This window comes from Delphinapterus leucas, chromosome 12, assembly GCF_059928025.1.
Source record: "Delphinapterus leucas isolate spDelLeu-1000000601 "Yukka" chromosome 12, BTC_Dleu_Yukka2, whole genome shotgun sequence".
Lineage (NCBI taxonomy): Eukaryota > Metazoa > Chordata > Mammalia > Artiodactyla > Monodontidae > Delphinapterus > Delphinapterus leucas.
The window spans coordinates 39,682,174-39,700,298 of NC_143140.1; the positions used below are offsets into that span (position 1 = coordinate 39,682,174).

Here is an 18,125-nt window from a genome sequence, read left to right on the forward strand (position 1 = left end):
TACAACCGCAAGGAAATAGATTTGGCCAACAACCGGAATGAATCTGAAAGGGAATCCTTCCCCAGAGCTTCCAGGTGAGAGTTCAGTCTAGCCAATACCATGATTTGGGCCTTGTGAAATCCTGAACAGAGAACCCAGTCAAGCCCACCCAAATTGGACCTCTAGAACTCTGAGATAATAAATGGATATTTTAAGTCTCTAGTATTCTGGTAATTTATACAATAACAGAAAACTAATACAAAGTCACATCATAATCAAACTGCCTAAAACCAGTGATACAAAGAAAATCTTAAAAATCAACCTGAAAAAAAAAGACATATTACATAGAGAGGAAGATTAAGAATGAGGGCATGCTTAGCAGATACAATGTAAACAAGAAGACAATGCAGCTACATCTGTAAGTACTAGAAAAAAAATTGTCCACCTAGAATTCCATAACAAATGAAATATCTTTCAAGAACAAAGACAAAAAAAAAGAAGGTTGTTTTCAGACAAAGCTGAAAAAATTTATCACCAGCAGACCTGCACTACAAGAAATGAATACCAGATGGAAATCTGAATCTACCTACACAAAGGCATAAAGGTGCCAGATAGGTGCACGAGTATAAAAACTTTTCCTGGTTATTATTTAGATATCTTAAATGATACCTTTAAAAGACTGTTAAGGCAAAAAGAATAACAATGTATTGTGGAGTTTACAATAGATGTAGAAGGAGTCTACATCTACATGTTTTGTTTGTTCATTTATTTGTTTTGGTGGTAATAAGTGGTGAAAAATCTGACAAACAAATATAGCAGCAAATTTATCAGAATACTCATGGCTTTAATTGCTAGGTGAGGCTATGCATGCATCAAGGGAAATTCAAATTTGTTAAAATGATTAGAAATTTAATTTTTGCCACACTGTTTCCTTCATCATGAAATTTATGCAATCTTCTTTGCTAAGATCCCTATCAGTGTGAAAAACACTGCAAACTCACTTTTCAGTTTTAAACTTTATATTTTGTTACTATTTCTTGATACCACCTCTTAAAAAAGCTGGTAGTGATTCAAGGTCATGTTCTGATGAAACTGATGATATGCTTGACAGTATAATAAGCGGGCTGTGGGATGCTTCAGGGAAAGGCTTTTTATTTGGGCCTATGTCCAGATTTTAGTGACATTTTATCTTGTTCAAATTGATCTCATAAAAAAGATTCACATTCTGAAGTGTTTCTCTGGATGCTTCTTTTAGCTTTCTTGCCTTTGTAAATTGATTGAATCAAACTGTGTCATTAAACTCTAGCTTTAGGATGCACTCAGGCTCAGAGAACAAAGTAAAACCAAAGGAAAAGTAACATTTTTTATTCTTCTTCTATTTCCCTTTTCCCAAACTTTAAGTCTTGTGATAACCACAAACGTTAGTAATTATAATGACTGGTTTCTTTAGTTTCTATCAATTAACTGAAAACTACCCTATGTCTTCATAGAGTGACTTATGTATTTGGAATGACAGAATAGCTGAGGAGCATAAATGAACACAGAAGTAATTTATTTAATAAATATAATTTCCAAAGAAACAATAAGTCTTTTCATTTTATCCATACTATGACTGCTCTCACAGTGTCAGTTTACATTTATCATTTTAAGCAAACATTTTACCTAAAATGTCTTAAGTACTCAACACACTTAAAAGTGTTTTACATATATTAACTCATTTAATCATCACAATAAAACTATGAGGTAGGTACTATCATCCCAATTTTACAAGTGAAACACTGGGTCTCAAAGAGTAACTTGCCCCAAGCCTCGCAGCTAGAATGTGGGGAGCCAAGATTCAAGCTGTCAGCTTGGACTCACAGGCCCTGCGCTTCACCAACACACTGCCTCCCGGACTTAACATGCACAAACCTTTTCTTTTTCTCCTATTTCTCATCTTAATAAATGATACTGGCACTCGCCCATGTTACCCTGGATGTCATTCCAGTTTCTTCTCTCTGCTTCATCTCCTGTCACTTAAACCAGTCATCAGACGTTAGGTGTACTAACAGCTAAACTATTCTCCACTGTCCCACTTTCTATATAGGCTCCACTTTCTTCATTCAGGCACATAGCATTTCTCCCTTGAACTACTGCAGCAGTTCTACTCTCAATCATCAGCTTTTTATTGCAACCACAGTAATTCTGGAAGTGAAAATACTTGATCATTTACTTTTATTTTTAAGAAGTAGCATTTCCCACAATATTGAGTCTAAACCTACTATGGTTTTCAAAGCCCTTCATGTGCACTATTAAGTCTCTTTTTCAACTAATTTACTACCACTCTCCACATGTAGCTTACATGCTAATAACACTGAAATACTCGTTTACAAAAGGTCACAAACTGTTTCATGGAGCATCCTTCATCTACACCCCCCACCCTCTTTTGTCTATCTGGCAAAATCCTGTGCCCTCATTCACCTTCATGACGGCTTCTTCTGTGAACTTAGTCTGCCTTCTCTGTGCCGCCATAGAAATTTGTCAACATACCCTACTGTATTAGTTATTTCCATGGAAATGGTGTGGGGCAGATACACTACACAGAATAACTTAAGATCAGGGATAATACCCTATTCATCATTTCCCCCAGAACCCAGCCTGTAAGCATGGAATTCTGGGGTCACAGAAAATCTCAAATTTTCTACATTCAGACTTCATAGGACTCAACTTTCTTAACTTCTCAAATGAAACATTATATGCATCTTTTATATTACCTTTCCAAACTAAACAATATATTTGGATCAGTATTTCAATTCTGCTGAATAACACTCTATTGGCTATTTAAAAAATATAACTCCCAACTGTGGAAATAGATAGCAGTCAACTTACTTAACACCAACAAAAAAGCAAACCTCACTCTTTCACCAAAATATCAAAGACATAATTCCATCTGCTTAGCATCTTTCTCCTTCTCCTTTTTAAGGTAATAACAGCACTCATCTTTCTTTGGTAAACTCCTCCTTGACTCTTGATGGCATCCCAGGTTTTCTGTGGGGAAAACCCTCTTGCTTTTAGCATTAGAGGAGAGGGAAGCAGATATGCTTGGAGTTGCCGTCCTATGTTCTTCCCTGATTATATGGAGAAAGCATATCTGGGAGTTGGGATGAAAAGAACCAGAGAAATAAAAGGAGAGGGAGAAGGGGTAAAAGAGAGGGAGGAGGAGATAAGGGAGAAAGGAAAGAGAAGAGAAGGAAATAAAGAGATGGAGAAAGAGAACGACGAAGACAGAGGAAAAGAACTGATGACATCATGTGAACCTATATATCCATCTGGACACATAGGCAGCTTTACTCCTGCACATTCTGGTTAGAAAAGCCAACATTCTGCCTTCATTGCTAAAACTTGATTTCAGTTTCGTTTCTCTAACTTCCAACTGAGTGAGTTCTAATACAGAAACCCATCAACTTTTTTTTTTAGATTATTCCCTCTCTAAGAAAGTATAAAACCCATTTAACAGTATTAACAGAAAATTTGCACATCATTTTAGAATTTTAAAATTCTCGTTATCTTTTTAATCAAATTATAGAAGTAATTTAAGTAGAGAGGACAAATTTATCTGATGCGACATTCAGTCAGTGGGAGGACATAAAACTGTTTTATCTACAGTTCCATAGGACTGTCAGGAATGGCATGCAATTATGATCTTAGTGAAAAGAGAAAGATACCATATTCAAGAGCACTTTTCCTGATACAGAAACATCCTATGATTTTAAAGATTTTATGCCTTGCATAAAAAAGATCCAAACCAACAGAAGCATCTAACTAAACTCACATTCTGTTAACATCTATATTTTTCTCCTGAGCTCTATATTAATATCCATGGTTAATGACATCTGGTGGGATCATTATCTACATTGCTAACACGGCAAACAGTTTACTTATGTACTTATAATGACACATTGCATTTGAATGTATTATTCCCCAATTACTGCCCCTTATGAACGTGCAAATTTAAACCACAATGAGAACTCTCTACACGCTATCAGAATGGTTAAAATATAAATAATATATAAAAATATGAATTAAAATGGTTAAAATAAAAATTAAAAATAGTGATATCGCCAAATGCTGGCAAATATGTAGAGAAACTAGATCACACTGGATTGCTGATGGGCATATAAAATGCTACTCTAGAAAAAAACTGTGGTAGTTTCTTAGAAAACTAAACACACAACTACAATATGACCGAGTAATTGCACTCTTGGGCATTTATCCCAAAGAAATGAAAACTTATGTTCACACAAAAACCTGTACAACAATGTCTAGAGCAGCTTTAACCATGTTATAGATGCAATTATGTCCCCCGCAAGTTTCATAAATTAAAGCCCTAACTCCCAAAGTGACCATATTTGGAGACAGGACCTTCAGGGAAGTAACTAAGGTTATATGAGGTCATCTGAATGGGGCCCTAATCCGATAGGGCTGGTGTCCTTATAAGAAGCGGAAAAGAAACCAGAGGTCTCTCTGTGTACACACACAGAGAAGAGGCCACGGGGACACAGAGAGAAAACACCTGGCTGCAATCCAGGAAAAGAGTCCTCACCAGAAAACGTATCTGTTGGCACCTTGATCTGGGACTTCTAGCCTCCAGGACTGCGAAACAATAAATGTCTGTTGTTTAAGCCAACTAGGCTGTGGTTACGGCAGCCCAAACAGACTCATAAAATTCGTAACAGCCAAAAACTGTAAATAACACAGATGTCCTTCAACAGGTTAACAGCTAAACTGTGGTCATCCATATCATGTGTGGCAGGGAGAATAATGATCCCCAATGATGTTCACATCCTAATCCATGGAACCTACAAGTGTATTAGGTTACATGGCAAAGAGACATTAAGGCTGCAGATGGAATTAACCCATTCAGAAATCTCTTTTACTCCTATAATCTAAATTAAAATGAACAAAGTATTTATTTGAAATAAGTATGAAAAAAACTAAGAAGCCTGGCTCGTTCATTACATAGACAATGAATGTCAATGATGCTTTTATATGAAAAAATGTTAATATTTAATAAATAAAATTAAATAAATCTTCATGATGATAATCCTTATAATGATTGGTAAGGTTTAACAAGAATTATATATATAATTATTTAATCCTATAGGCTCTCAGTCCTGGCTGCATTTCAGAATCAACTACAGAGCTCTAAAAATCATATTCAAAATATAGATATGTGGGCCCCTCCCAAGAGATTATGATGTAACAGGGACTGAGGCATCTGGATTTTGAAAAAGTTCTACAGATAATTCTGATGCACAGGATGAAACCCATTAATATAAGATTTAATTATAATTTTAGTCTATTATAAAAACTTATTGCAGGAAACAACTTAAAATTGTAATAATAACAAACTGGTTTAAAACTAATAAAGACATAAAATGGAATACTGTATAGTGATTTAAAATGATGCTGTAGAAATATGTCTACTGACATAGAAAGATGTATATAAGTATATATACAAACATAGAACAAAATGTGTGATATAATTCTATTTTTGTAAAAACAAAACAAACATGCACACACATGTATAGAATGGAGTCAATTTTGGTTGGCTGTAGTTATTCTTTTTGCTGCTCCTTTTGCTTGCCTATATTATTTGATATTTCTGAATGACTTCATATGAAATATATATATGAAAATAAAGCAACTTCATTTTGGTGATGAAAAGGTTAACCTTAAATAATGTATATACTTTAAACTAAATGAAGAAATATTTTACTTTGAGATAAAGCAAATATGGCAAAATTTTAACAAATGGTGAATCAAGACAAAAGGGTATAAGAATAGTACTATTCATGCATCTTTTCCATAGGACTGAAATTATTCAAAATTTAAAAGCTGAGGGAAAGTTAATTAAATAGTTTGGAATTTGGTCCTGGCCCCAAATAATATTCTATTTTATCATAGGTTGAACATTTGACCTATCAATACATGAATCCTTTAAAACAGTTTACTTAAGTCAGCTTATGTAGGTTAAATGAAATATTAGCTAAAATAACCAAAATAAACATAAAATTATAGAAATACATACACAAAATATACATAAATATGTTCAATGTGTAAAGAAATATATGTATATATGTGGTTTTTTTAATTTAAACTCCCCTACTTCATTAGTAACCAACTGCATGTATCTCTTTACTGTATTAACCAACTAACTTTTAAAAATAATTTTTCCAATACGAATGCATTCAAAAACATAACAAGCATCAAAAATATCAACTTTATAAAATGATAATCTTACCTCATCTAAGTCTTGGATATAAACTGGTTTTTCCTCAAACCCAACTGGCATTGGTTCACTATAAGGAATCTTTACTTCTTCATATATCTTGTTGTTCTCTCTTTGGATTCCTTCTGGTAAAATCATCTATAAACATCAAAAATTAAAATCCAATAATAATACAAAACAAAACAATTACTTTGGTAAAGATTCTTTAAGTAAAGAGAGAAAAAAGAACACTATTTGTTTTATGACATAGCACTGGTAAATAAATTTAGCTAATTTAAAGGAAAACAAGAAAAAACAAAACAAAAACAAACAAAAAACCACACACACAAAGCATTCATGAATCAGATATCTCATATAACACACGAACCATATTATGTTGATGAACTTTAAGTGTACATTAATTAGATGGTATTCTTGAAGACAAATGTAGTCATGTAGCCAGGGAAAATGTGCAATACACAGTGTAAAGTTTAGGCAAAAAGTGATGCAACTGCTAAAACTCAAAAACACAAGTTGCATAAATAATGAAAGGGAGGAGAACAAATATGTTTTGAAAACCTACCATGCGCTAAGAATTTTACATAAACTGCACTATCTCATTTTCCTCAATATTTAAAAATACAATTTAGCATAGAAGAGTCAACTAGTACTAGAATCACAAAAGAAACAGGGAAAATCAATGTGTCATTTCCTCAGAACAGACATGTTATCCAAAAGTGGTCATATACCAATGCATACCTTTGCACCAGCAATGAATGCAGATGTTCTCATGGCTTCAGCCTGGGAATCATAAACATGTGGATAACGTATTTTCTCAACATCCATGTCTCTCTGCCTGCTCAGAATTGGAACGTTTCTAGCGTTCATAAGTGCTTGCTCTCTGTAAATACAAAAATAATAGGCTAAATCTGTAATTTTTATCTTGCAAAGGAAAGCATATACTAAAACAAAGTCATTATAATAACTATTTCACGCAGCCTTCCACTATAAAAGTGAAGAAATTAAACTACACAAAGGAAGTTATTAGCAATCCTGAAATTTTCTGTGTAACCATATAAGCATCAACACATTTTCAGGTACTATTTTTAGATAACATCATCTGAGAAGTTTGACTTAATGTTTTTTTATTTATAATTTTCTTTGTCACAATCCAAAGATATTTAACAAAGTGTAAAATCCTTTTTTTAAATGGGTTTCAATATTTAAACACCATGTATAATAATGCCTTTATTTCATTTTTCTCCTTTCTGCTTCTTGATAACAATATGGGAAAATGTATTCATTAAGGTAGGAAAGAAGAAAGTCTCAAAATAAATTTGTGTACGCTTCATAAAGTTTAAGCTAGTGGTGTATGCACAGCACCAAAATCTCTCACCTACGTTGATGCAACCAAGAATATTCTAATTAAGCGGATCACTGATTTTTTATCCCAGAAAATTAGGTTTTCATACAACAAAATTCTATTCTTGTAAGAAAACATGACTAGAAATAAGAATCATCTAATTTGTTAAAACTAAACTAAATAATTATAATGATACATTAAAGTAGCAATTACAACACAAGCATTTTTCAGCTTCTGGCTTTTATTACCTGTGTATCCGCAGTTCCTTAGGATCAAAGCACAGGAGTCCTTCTGCAATTTCTCCATCTTCTCCAGCCTTTTTTTCTCGTCTGGCAATTCTTTTCTCTTCCCGGCGATACTGTTTCATTAACTGCTTCTCTTGTTCAGACTGAATAGTGACTTGACAACCGTAATTAGGTTTAGCATTTTCTCCTAAAATTTTTTTGCAATTGTCTGCAAAGCAAATTTAAGGTCATATTTTACAAGCTTAACCTTTAGGAAAACCATTGTTTTCCTTCTCACCAAAACATAAGATAGCACAATGCTCTAAGAATTCTTTTTTTTTTAACTGACACATTCAATTATATGTTTTAAGGAGAGTTTTTCTAAATCACAATTTCTAAATGGTACACTGGTTTTGGAAAAGTCAGCAGATATTTTCTTCTTACAGACTAAATAGTTTAATGTTATAAATTCTTGGATACAACATCAGAAACCTAAAACTTCTATTTCACAATTTTGAAATCTGTTTATATAATTTCAATAAATATAATAATTATCAATACTAATTGGCATTTACTGTTAACATAATAATAAAATAAAGATATTCTTTACATATATGATACTTTTCCCTATGTAATAGGCCTTACTCTGTTAAATTGTCTATATGTCACTACTAATTTATACATGAAATAAAATAAAACTAAAATACAGCTCAGGATATATTTAGAAGATGACTAAAGCAAATAAAGAAATAGTATGATCCACCTTTTCATGGAAATGCAGGTTTTTAAACCATTTTTTAAATTGAATTATAGTTAATTTATACTGTGTTAATTTCAGATGTACAGCAAAGTGATTCAGCTACATATATATATATTCTTTTTCAAATTCTTTTCCATTTTAGGTTATTACAAGATAGTGAATATAGTTCCCTGTGCTATACAGTAGGTCCTTGTTATTTATCTATTTTATATATAGTAGTGTGTATATGTTAATCCCAAACTCCTAATTTATCTCCCTTCCCCATCCCCTTTGGTAAACATAAGTTTGTTTCTATGTGAGCCTACTTCTGTTTTGCAGATAAGTTCATTTGTATCTCTTTTTTAGATTTCACATATAAGTGATATGATATTTGTCTTTCTCTGTCTGACTTACTTCACGTAATATAATAATCTCTAGGTCCACAAAATGTTCATTGCAGCTCTATTTACAATAGCCCAGAGATGGAAACAACCTAAGTGTCCATCATCAGATGAATGGATAAAGAAGATGTGGCACATATATACAATGGAATATTACTCAGCCATAAAAAGAAACGAAATTGAGCTATTTGTAATGAGGTGGATAGACCTAGAGTCTGTCATACAGAGTGAAGTAAGTCAGAAAGAGAAAGACAAATACTGTATGCTAACACATATATATGGAATTTAAGAAAAAAAAAACTGTCATGAAGAACCTAGGGGTAAGACAGGAATAAAGACACAGACCTACTAGAGAATGGACTTGAGGATATGAGGAGGGGGAAGGGTAAGCTGTGACAAAGCGAGAGAGAGGCATGGACATATATACACTACCAGACGTAAGGTAGATAGCTAGTGGGAAGCAGCCGCATAGCACAGGGAGATCAGCTTGGTGCTTTGTGACCGCCTGGAGGGGTGGGATAGGGAGGGTGGGAGGGAGGGAGACACAAGAGGGAAGAGATATGGAAACATATGTATATGTATAACTGATTCACTTTGTTATAAAGCAGAAACTAACACACCATTGTAAAGCAATTATACTCCAATAGAGATGTTAAAAATAAATAAATAATCTCTAGGTCCATCCATGTTGAGGCAAATGGGATTATATCATTCTTTTCTAAAGTGGAGTAATATTCCGTTGCATACATATACCACATCTTCTTTATCCATTCATCTGTCAATGGACACTTCGGTTGCTTCCATGTCTTGGCTATTGTAAATAGTGCTGCTATGAACACTGGGGTGTGTGTGTCCCTTCAAATTAGAGTTTTCTCCAGATATATGCCCAGGAGTGGGATTGCAGGATCATATGGTGAATCTATTTTCAGTTTGGTTTTTCTTTTCTTGTTTTTTGGTCACGCCACATAGCTTGTGGGATCTTAGTTCCCTGACCAGGGATCGAACACAGGCCCCTGCAGTGGAAGTGCAGAGTCCTAACCAGCAGACCACCAGGGAATTCCCTATTTTTAGTTTATTAAGGAACCTCCATATTAGTACATGACTCTTTTTGAATTATGGTTTTCTCAGGGTATATGCCCAGTAGTGGGATTGCTGGGTCGTATGGTAGTTCTATTTTTAGTTTTTTAAGGAACCTCCACACTGTTCTCCACAGTGGCTGTATCAATTTACATTCCCACCAAAGGCGCAAGAGGGTTCGCTTTTCTCCACATCCTCTCCAGAATTTATTATGTGTAGACTTTTTAACAATGGCCATTCTGACTGGTGTGAGGTGATACCTCATTGTAGTTTTGATTTGGGAAATGCAGTTTTTTTTAAAATGGAAGAAGTCTAGAACCACTAAGAGGAATCAGGTCAATCAAAGCTCAGTGTTTACAAGGTACAATTTAAACCTGTGGTTGGTCAACTCAATATATAGGAAAAATTTTCTTCCAACAGGATTACTTTCTGTGTTTAATTCAATCTTTCCAAGTAGTAGTATCTTGGCTCACTGCAGCCCTAAAAGAACTGATAGGAATGTCACTGAAAGCAAACCAAGTCAATACTGTTACTGTGTTAAGGACCTACTAGGTGCCAGGCACTGCTGCTAGGCTAGGAAGACAATGAAGAATGGAATTGGTCCATACTCTGAAGGAGCACAGTGCAAGTTATTTTATCAACTTCCAAGATCCAATACAGAACAAGGAAGGAATTAAGCTTAGCATCAAGAGGGGGAAATTAGCTTTCTAAGTCAAATCTTCACAATTCTCAGACATTTGTCACTATCTCATTACATGATTTTGAATAAGTCATTTTAACTCTCAATCACATGAAATAACCCCTCCGTATAATGGCTCTATAAGTCGCAAAAAGGAAAGTGAGAAATAAAGATTTATTACATCTCAAAATTATGAAATAAGATATAATCCCATCTATATCAGAACTACATTTTATAGCTCAAAAGTATTTTTCTAAGTAAGTCTTATATGTTTTACTTTGTAAATAAATCTTATATACTATTATAATGATTGAATTTATAACCAACTAACTCTCAGTGTTAGAGGACGAAAGAAACATAATGGCATTTTTCAAATGTACTCTGAACTATGAAAAAAATTAACCTGCTTTCAAAGTCACACATTCAACGACAGAGATATTAAGCAGGATTTTTAAAAATGTGAATAATGCCATGTACTTATTGCTATAAATGAATGTTAAACATTTTGTACGTGAAACTAAATACTTTGGGTGACATACTATATTTTATGCTAATGACATTAACATTTTAAACAAATGTGACACTAACAAAACACTACTGGACACATTTGTGATCATCAAAATAAGGAAATTAAAATTATAAGAAGAAAATATGTCTACCTCATTGATAGCTTTATAAGGCCTCAATCAGAATATACTGAAATCCCACAAGATTGAACATAATAGGTGATTTTAAAAATCAAGTTATAAAGCACAAATGCTTAAGTGCATGATTCTCCTTGTTGGGTTCAGTTAACTGTAGAGATTGACAAGAAGAAATGAAATGAATAAGCTTAACAGCAATCCTAAAACAAAATTTTACTGAAGAACACGTAGAGTTTGTATACTTTTAAAATGTTATTATGACAGAAAAAGTCTTGTATAACTACTCAAAACACTGTCATTTGACAGCATGAGCTAACTTAATTTTTATTTTATGATACACCTCGTACTAAACATTCTCTACAACCATCCCCAAAACAGAATTTAATTCACAGCTATCCTCAATTTAGCAGTGAGTACACAATACCCACCCACTTCTCACCTACCTTACATTTCCTGGTTATAAGAACAGAGATAAAGTAGGGTGGATGTATATATATCTGGATAAAAGGATTCAAAGAAAATCAGTATGAAAGCTAGAAAATGCTAAATGGCAGGAAGCTATTGCTCTCTAAGACCATGATTTTGTGGAACAGAGAAAAGAGCAGGATGCAGCTGTCTTACTAAGGTAGCTTAATAGAGAATACAAATACGATTTGGTATTTTTAAGAGAATTTTGAAGGATCGTTAACATAAAATTTATATCAAAAGATATAAATGGATGGGAACAGTGATAAAGTAACAGAGTCTAATGATTCTTTTCTTCAAGAATATTTCTTTCTCCCTCCCCCCCAAAATAAGGAAAATCATCTTTAATGAAGATACACAAAAAACCTAATATGCTCATTTGTCAGCTCTTCTTTTACCACAGTCCTTAGAAGAAGTTTGTTTAAATGCCCCAATTTTCTATGGTATAATTATTGTTCTCAAATAGTAGCAACATTAGTAACAATCTAGCATAGACTAAAAGAGTAAAAGCTGATTGAGAAGAGTAGAAAATATTTCAGGGCAGACTGATGGTTCAAATATTTTTTAATAATTCAAATTTAATATTTGGTTTTAGGTTAAAAAGTGTGTTGCTTCTTAAAGTTATCCTAGTAGAATAAAGTTTGTGTATAAATGTTAAACAAAAATGGACATAATGAAACTACAAAACATTAACTCATCATCCACAGCTTTCTTAAAAAAATATGTGAAGCTGAACTCATTTTGAACTTTTCGTTAATAAATTAGCACTAATAAAAGGTGGAATCAGTACGTATCAGCACTTAAAAGGCTGACAAAATGAACATCAAATCCTCAGAAATTACATCACAAGACCAGATATTTAAATTCATTCCTTTTCTTCCGGCAGATACACATTTTAAATGCTCCTAAGTTCTGCTGGCTTATTGCAATGTCTGATTAAGCACTGTTTAACAGGTGAAAGTCCTCTTACAGCAAGGTAGTTTATAAGTGTTCAATATACTTAAAGAATCAAGAGACTTGCAGAAAGACAAAGTGGCTAAACTCCAATCTTCAAAGTTTCTAGAAATCTCAAAGTAACTCCAAGGCAACTATCAGTAATCGAAGCGTAGGATAAAGAAAACCCATAAGAAATTTTGGATTTAAATTAAGGCTCTTTTTGTAATTTCCTTTCAGTGCCACACTCATAAGGAAAAGGTGACGTCACTTACATAAAGGAAGGGTAAATGTTGACTAGTTTGAAGAAGGGGGTCTAATTTCCTATGCCCATGCACTTTTTAAAAATTCCAAGCTATTTATAAAGCTGGCAAAGACATTTGGGTAAAGGTAAGAAACTCAGTTTTCCTACTTACCACCTAAAACCTGAGTTTGGCATCAGTTGTCTCATAGTAAGTCAGGCTTTTAAAAAAAAAAAAAATTTTAGCTTCCTTGACAACTCTTTCTAATTCTTCTGGGGTTTTCAAACATATGTAATACATAGCTATATGCATGTTCAACTTGCTGGGTGTGATAACTGTATTTCAGGTAAGCAGGAGACTCTTATTGTATGTTGAAATTTTATATCTGAAGTATTATAATGTCTGCAACTTCTAGTCATTGTTCAGCAAAAATTTTAAATGTGCATATGTGTGTGTCCATGTGTGCATACGCCTGTGTGTGTGTGTGTGTGTGTGTGTGTGTGTGTGTGTAGAGAATGATAATGGGGGGGTGGAAGCAAAATGTTAATGATGGTGAATCTACATGAAGAGTACGTGAGTATTCATTACACTATCCTTGCACCACTACTAAGGTCTGAAAGTTTTCAAAATAAAAGTGGTTATAAATTATAACTCTACTTGACCCACTGTAAGCACTATATGTATTTCCTTAAAATTTTTTTTTGCCTTTCCAAATCTTCTGCTATACCTAAACATAAACAGAATCTCTGACATAATACCCTATTTAGGGCATTGACACTTGTTTCATAATCTGCCACACCTAAAATCTACTTAAGAGAATGGTATCAGTAAGCTACATAATCAACCAAAGAATATTAAAAGTAAAATTGTATTAAATAGACTGCTAAACAATGAATTTTTCCTTTAAAATAGAATTACCACTGAACACTTCTTACCTTGAAGAGCTTGCAACTTATGATCATTTGAAGAATTAAGAAATCTGTCCACAATTGTAATTCTGTTCTGGAGGAGTTTCTCAATAAGTTCAAGTCCATCAGGTCCCAGCAGTTCAAACAGCTTATAAGAGGAAAATCAAAACAAACTGTTACCTCAAAATTAATTATTTTTTCAAGTTATTAACACCCTATTCAACACAGCTATGAAGCTAAACTAACACAGAAGAAACTAAAAAGTATTTAGAAAAGAATCATAAAAAAATAATAACTTAGGAAAGTTACATTGCTTCACATTGCTAAGGAGCTTTCGGCTTCATAAGACCATCTGCAATTATATAATTAAAGAGCACGATCCAACTGTTAAAATAATTATGATTTATATATAAAACTCTAAATCACAGAATAAAAAATTCTGACACTTGTTTTTTTCTTGGTATAACCAAGTGAAATTCTAAAATTAATTTGCTTTTTAACATACCATTCTGGTTTTCCCAAATAGAGTGCAGAGTACCATTTTTCTTACAACTTACTAATAAGAGCTATCATTTTAGAGTTAAAAATCATTAGAATGTTTTAATAAATCATGACATGCCAAATTTTTAGTGCTTAAAAAACAATTAATTGTATTTTTTTGTTAAAGTGTATTTTTATTATTTTATTATTGCTTAATTAGTAAGTATCAATAATTTTCAATGCTTAATATATGTGAAATCTGAAACACAGTACTGCAAGTGCTTTCTGTAACTTTATTAAAAGTTTTTATGCATATTCTACTCTCCTATGCAGAGTGATTGCCAAAGATTAAGTTGTTTCCAGAGTCAGAGAACCAGTCTTATGATTCAGAGACTTTCAATTATATAACTGTATGAAATAACTGTGCCAGAAAGCCTTTAGATCTCCTCATATATGGTTTGGGGGTATATATATTTTTCCTGTCCAGAAATGTTATACTTTAATTCTACATGTGAAGATTTTATATTAAACAAATTCTAACTGTTCTTAGAGAATCCACACAAATAAAAATACCATTAAAAGTAGGAATTTTATGTTGAGTATATATAAGGCATTAAATATTTAGTAAATATTTTCCTTTTGCTGTTTATTTTACTAACACTATCTAAACAGAAGGCCACCTGTCTTCCACCCTGTCCCCAAATGTGGACAGGCCTTATCTTTGGGCAAAACATCAAGGAAAATACTGGTGATCCAATCACTCTCACTCTGGCTGATAGGGCAGTGATTCCACACAAGGAGAGGCAAGCCTAGAATTTAGGCTACAGCCTACCCCTTCCATCAAGTACTCAGCTTCGAAAGCAGGGGTGTCACTCAGAAAGAAGACTTCCATTGTCCCCACTCCTAGCTCCAGAGTTCTGCCTCAGAAATCTTGCCTGAGGGTAGAGCCAAGCCATAAAACAGAAAGATCCCGATCTCTTCCAAAGAAATAGACCACATCTGCAACCAGGCCATGAAGTTGAAGCCAAAGGGCTATCTCAGAAAGAGCAGAGGTTGTGGTGAACCACAATTTGGAGAAGATTCACAGATTCAACAACTAAGTTACAAGACAGAACTGAGGGGAGAGACAACTGGGACGACCCTCTTGGGGTGAGACTATATATCAACACCGACCTTTGGAATTATTCCTTCAAAGGGGTCACAAATTTAGTGGATTAGTTTATGGAGCAATTTATGTCCCAGGGGCATTTTTGTAAACATCAGAATGGTCAGCTGGGAATTAGTAAAGATCACATGTGGGTTCAAGTCCCGATCTGAACAGCTGAATGGAGTCAGGGGAAGCGTAGAAAAGGGTTGTTTGTGCTAACACTACCTTCATCCCAAAGTGACTTATGGGTATACTCACAGGTGCGGCTCCCTGGGGAACGACATCAGAAGCTCAACACTGTGGAGTGAGGGTAGAAGGAACTGTTTGCACTAAAATAATTCAGCAGGTCACTAAACAAATAAACAAGCAAATGACAGTAACAAGCCCTGGAGGTGATAGACTAGATGAAATGGACAAATTCCTAGAAAGACACAAGCTACCAAAAGTAACCCAAGACAGACAACCTGAATAGACCTAAAACAAGTGAAAGATTAAATTAATAATCAAAAAACATCCACAAAGAAAAGTCCAGGTCCAGATGGCTTCAATGATGAATTCTACAAAGCATTTTAAGTTAAAACCAATTCCTCACAAACACTTCCAAAAACAAGAGGAAAGAATATTTCACAACTCATTTTATGAGGTCAATATTACTCTGACCCCACAACCAGACAAATAAATACGTCATAAGAAAACTAAAGACCCGTACTTCTTAGGAATATGGACACAAAAATCCTCAGTGAAATACAAGCAGACCAGATCAAATCCAGCAATTTATAAAAAGAATTATATACCATGACAATGTGAGATTTATGTCAGGAATATCAGGTTAGTTCAACATAAGACAATCAATTTATATATTATACCAATAGAATAAAAAGCAAAAATCACAAGATCAGCTCAACAGATGCAGAAGAACCATTTGATAAAACCCAACATCCTTTCATGGTAAAAACATTCAACAAGTTAGGACTAGAAAGGAACTTCTAATACCTGATAAAGGGCATCTATGAAAATCCCACAGTTAACATCATACTTAATGGTGAAACACTGGATTAGTTTCCCACTAAGAACAGAAACAAACAAAAAAATGTGCATTTGTGACTTCTACTGAACATTGTACTGGAGGTTCAAGTCAGGGTAATTAGGTAAGAAAAAAGAAATAAAAAGCAACCAGATTGAAAATTAAGAGGTAAAACTATTTCTATTTATAGATCACTATGATCTTCTATGTGGAAAATACTAAAGAATGTACTAAAATACTATTAGAACTAATAAATAAGTTAAGTTTTCAAAAGTGAGCCAAGACCATTCAGTTAGGAAAGATCAGTCTTTTCAATAAATGATGGGACAACTGGCTAGCGACATGAAATAAACTGAAGTTGGACCATTATACCATATACAAAAATTAAATCGAAATGGATCAGTGATCTACATTTAACATATAAACTTATAAAACTCTTTACAGAAGTAAATTTAATGGGCTCAGATTTGGTTAAGGGATTCTTAAATATGACACCAAGAGCATAAGCAACAAAAGAAAACACAGATAATTTGGACTTCATCAAAATAAGAAACATCTGCTTCAAAGGACACCATCAAGAAAGTGAATAAAACAACTCACAGAATGGGAGAAAATATTTGCAAATCATATATCTGTTAAAGGACTTGTATCCAGAATATATAAAGAATTCTTACTAATAATAAAAAGACAACCAATGAAAAAAAATGAGCAAAGGATCTGAATTTATCCAAGGAAAATATATAAATGGCCAATAAGCACGTGAAAAGATGCTCAACATCATTAGTCATCAAAGAAATGCAAAGAAGAACCACTGGAACAACTATTTTTTTAATGGAAAATAGTAAGTGTTGGCAAGGATGTGGAGAAAACTGGAATTCTCATACAGTGCAAGAATACAAAGTTGTGTAGCCATTGTGAAAAACAGTTTTCTGGTTCCTCAGTAAGTTAAACACAGAATTACAATATGACCCAGCAATTCCATTCCTAGGTATATACCCAGAAGAACTTAAAACGTGTCCAAACAAAAACTTACACACAAACAGGGCTATTAACACAGCCAAAAGGTAGAAACAACCCAAATGTCCATCAACTCATGCATGGATAAACAAAATGTGGTATACATCCACAGCACAGAATATTACTAAGCCATAAAAATGAATGAAGTAGGGCTTCCCTGGTGGCGTAGTGGTTGAGAATCCGCCTGCCAATGCAGGGGACACGGGTTCGAACCCTGGTCAGGGAACATCCCACATGCCGCGGAGCAACTAAGCCTGTAGGCCACAACTACTGAGTCTGTACTCTAGAGCCTGTGGGCCACAACTACTGAGCCCGTGTGCTGCAACTACTGAAGCCCGTGCACCTAGAGCCCATGCTCCGCAGCAAGAGAAGCCAGAGCAATGAGAAGCCCACACACTGCAACAAAGGGTAGCCCCTGCCCGCCGCAACTAGAGAAAGCCCGCACGCAGCAACGAAGACCCAACACAGACAAAAATAAATAAAATAAATAAATTTATTTTTAAAAAAAAGGAATGAAGTAGTGTACAACATGGATGAACCTTCAAAACATTTT

General features: G+C 33.9%; 1 protein-coding gene across 2 annotated transcripts in view; it reads right to left on the reverse strand.

The window, feature by feature from the left end:
• ASCC3 (activating signal cointegrator 1 complex subunit 3) overlaps positions 1–18,125 on the reverse strand; it is a 337,466-nt gene that overhangs the window by 259,168 nt on the left and 60,173 nt on the right. For both annotated transcript variants that reach the window (XM_089921889.1, XM_022553310.3), the window contains exons 5-8: positions 13,932–14,052; positions 7,841–8,045; positions 6,989–7,130; positions 6,263–6,388 (exon numbers count right to left, since the gene is read on the reverse strand). In XM_089921889.1, the coding sequence (XP_089778015.1) occupies positions 6,263–6,388; positions 6,989–7,130; positions 7,841–8,045; positions 13,932–14,052 (594 nt within the window). The remainder of the gene's footprint in view (positions 1–6,262; positions 6,389–6,988; positions 7,131–7,840; positions 8,046–13,931; positions 14,053–18,125) is intronic.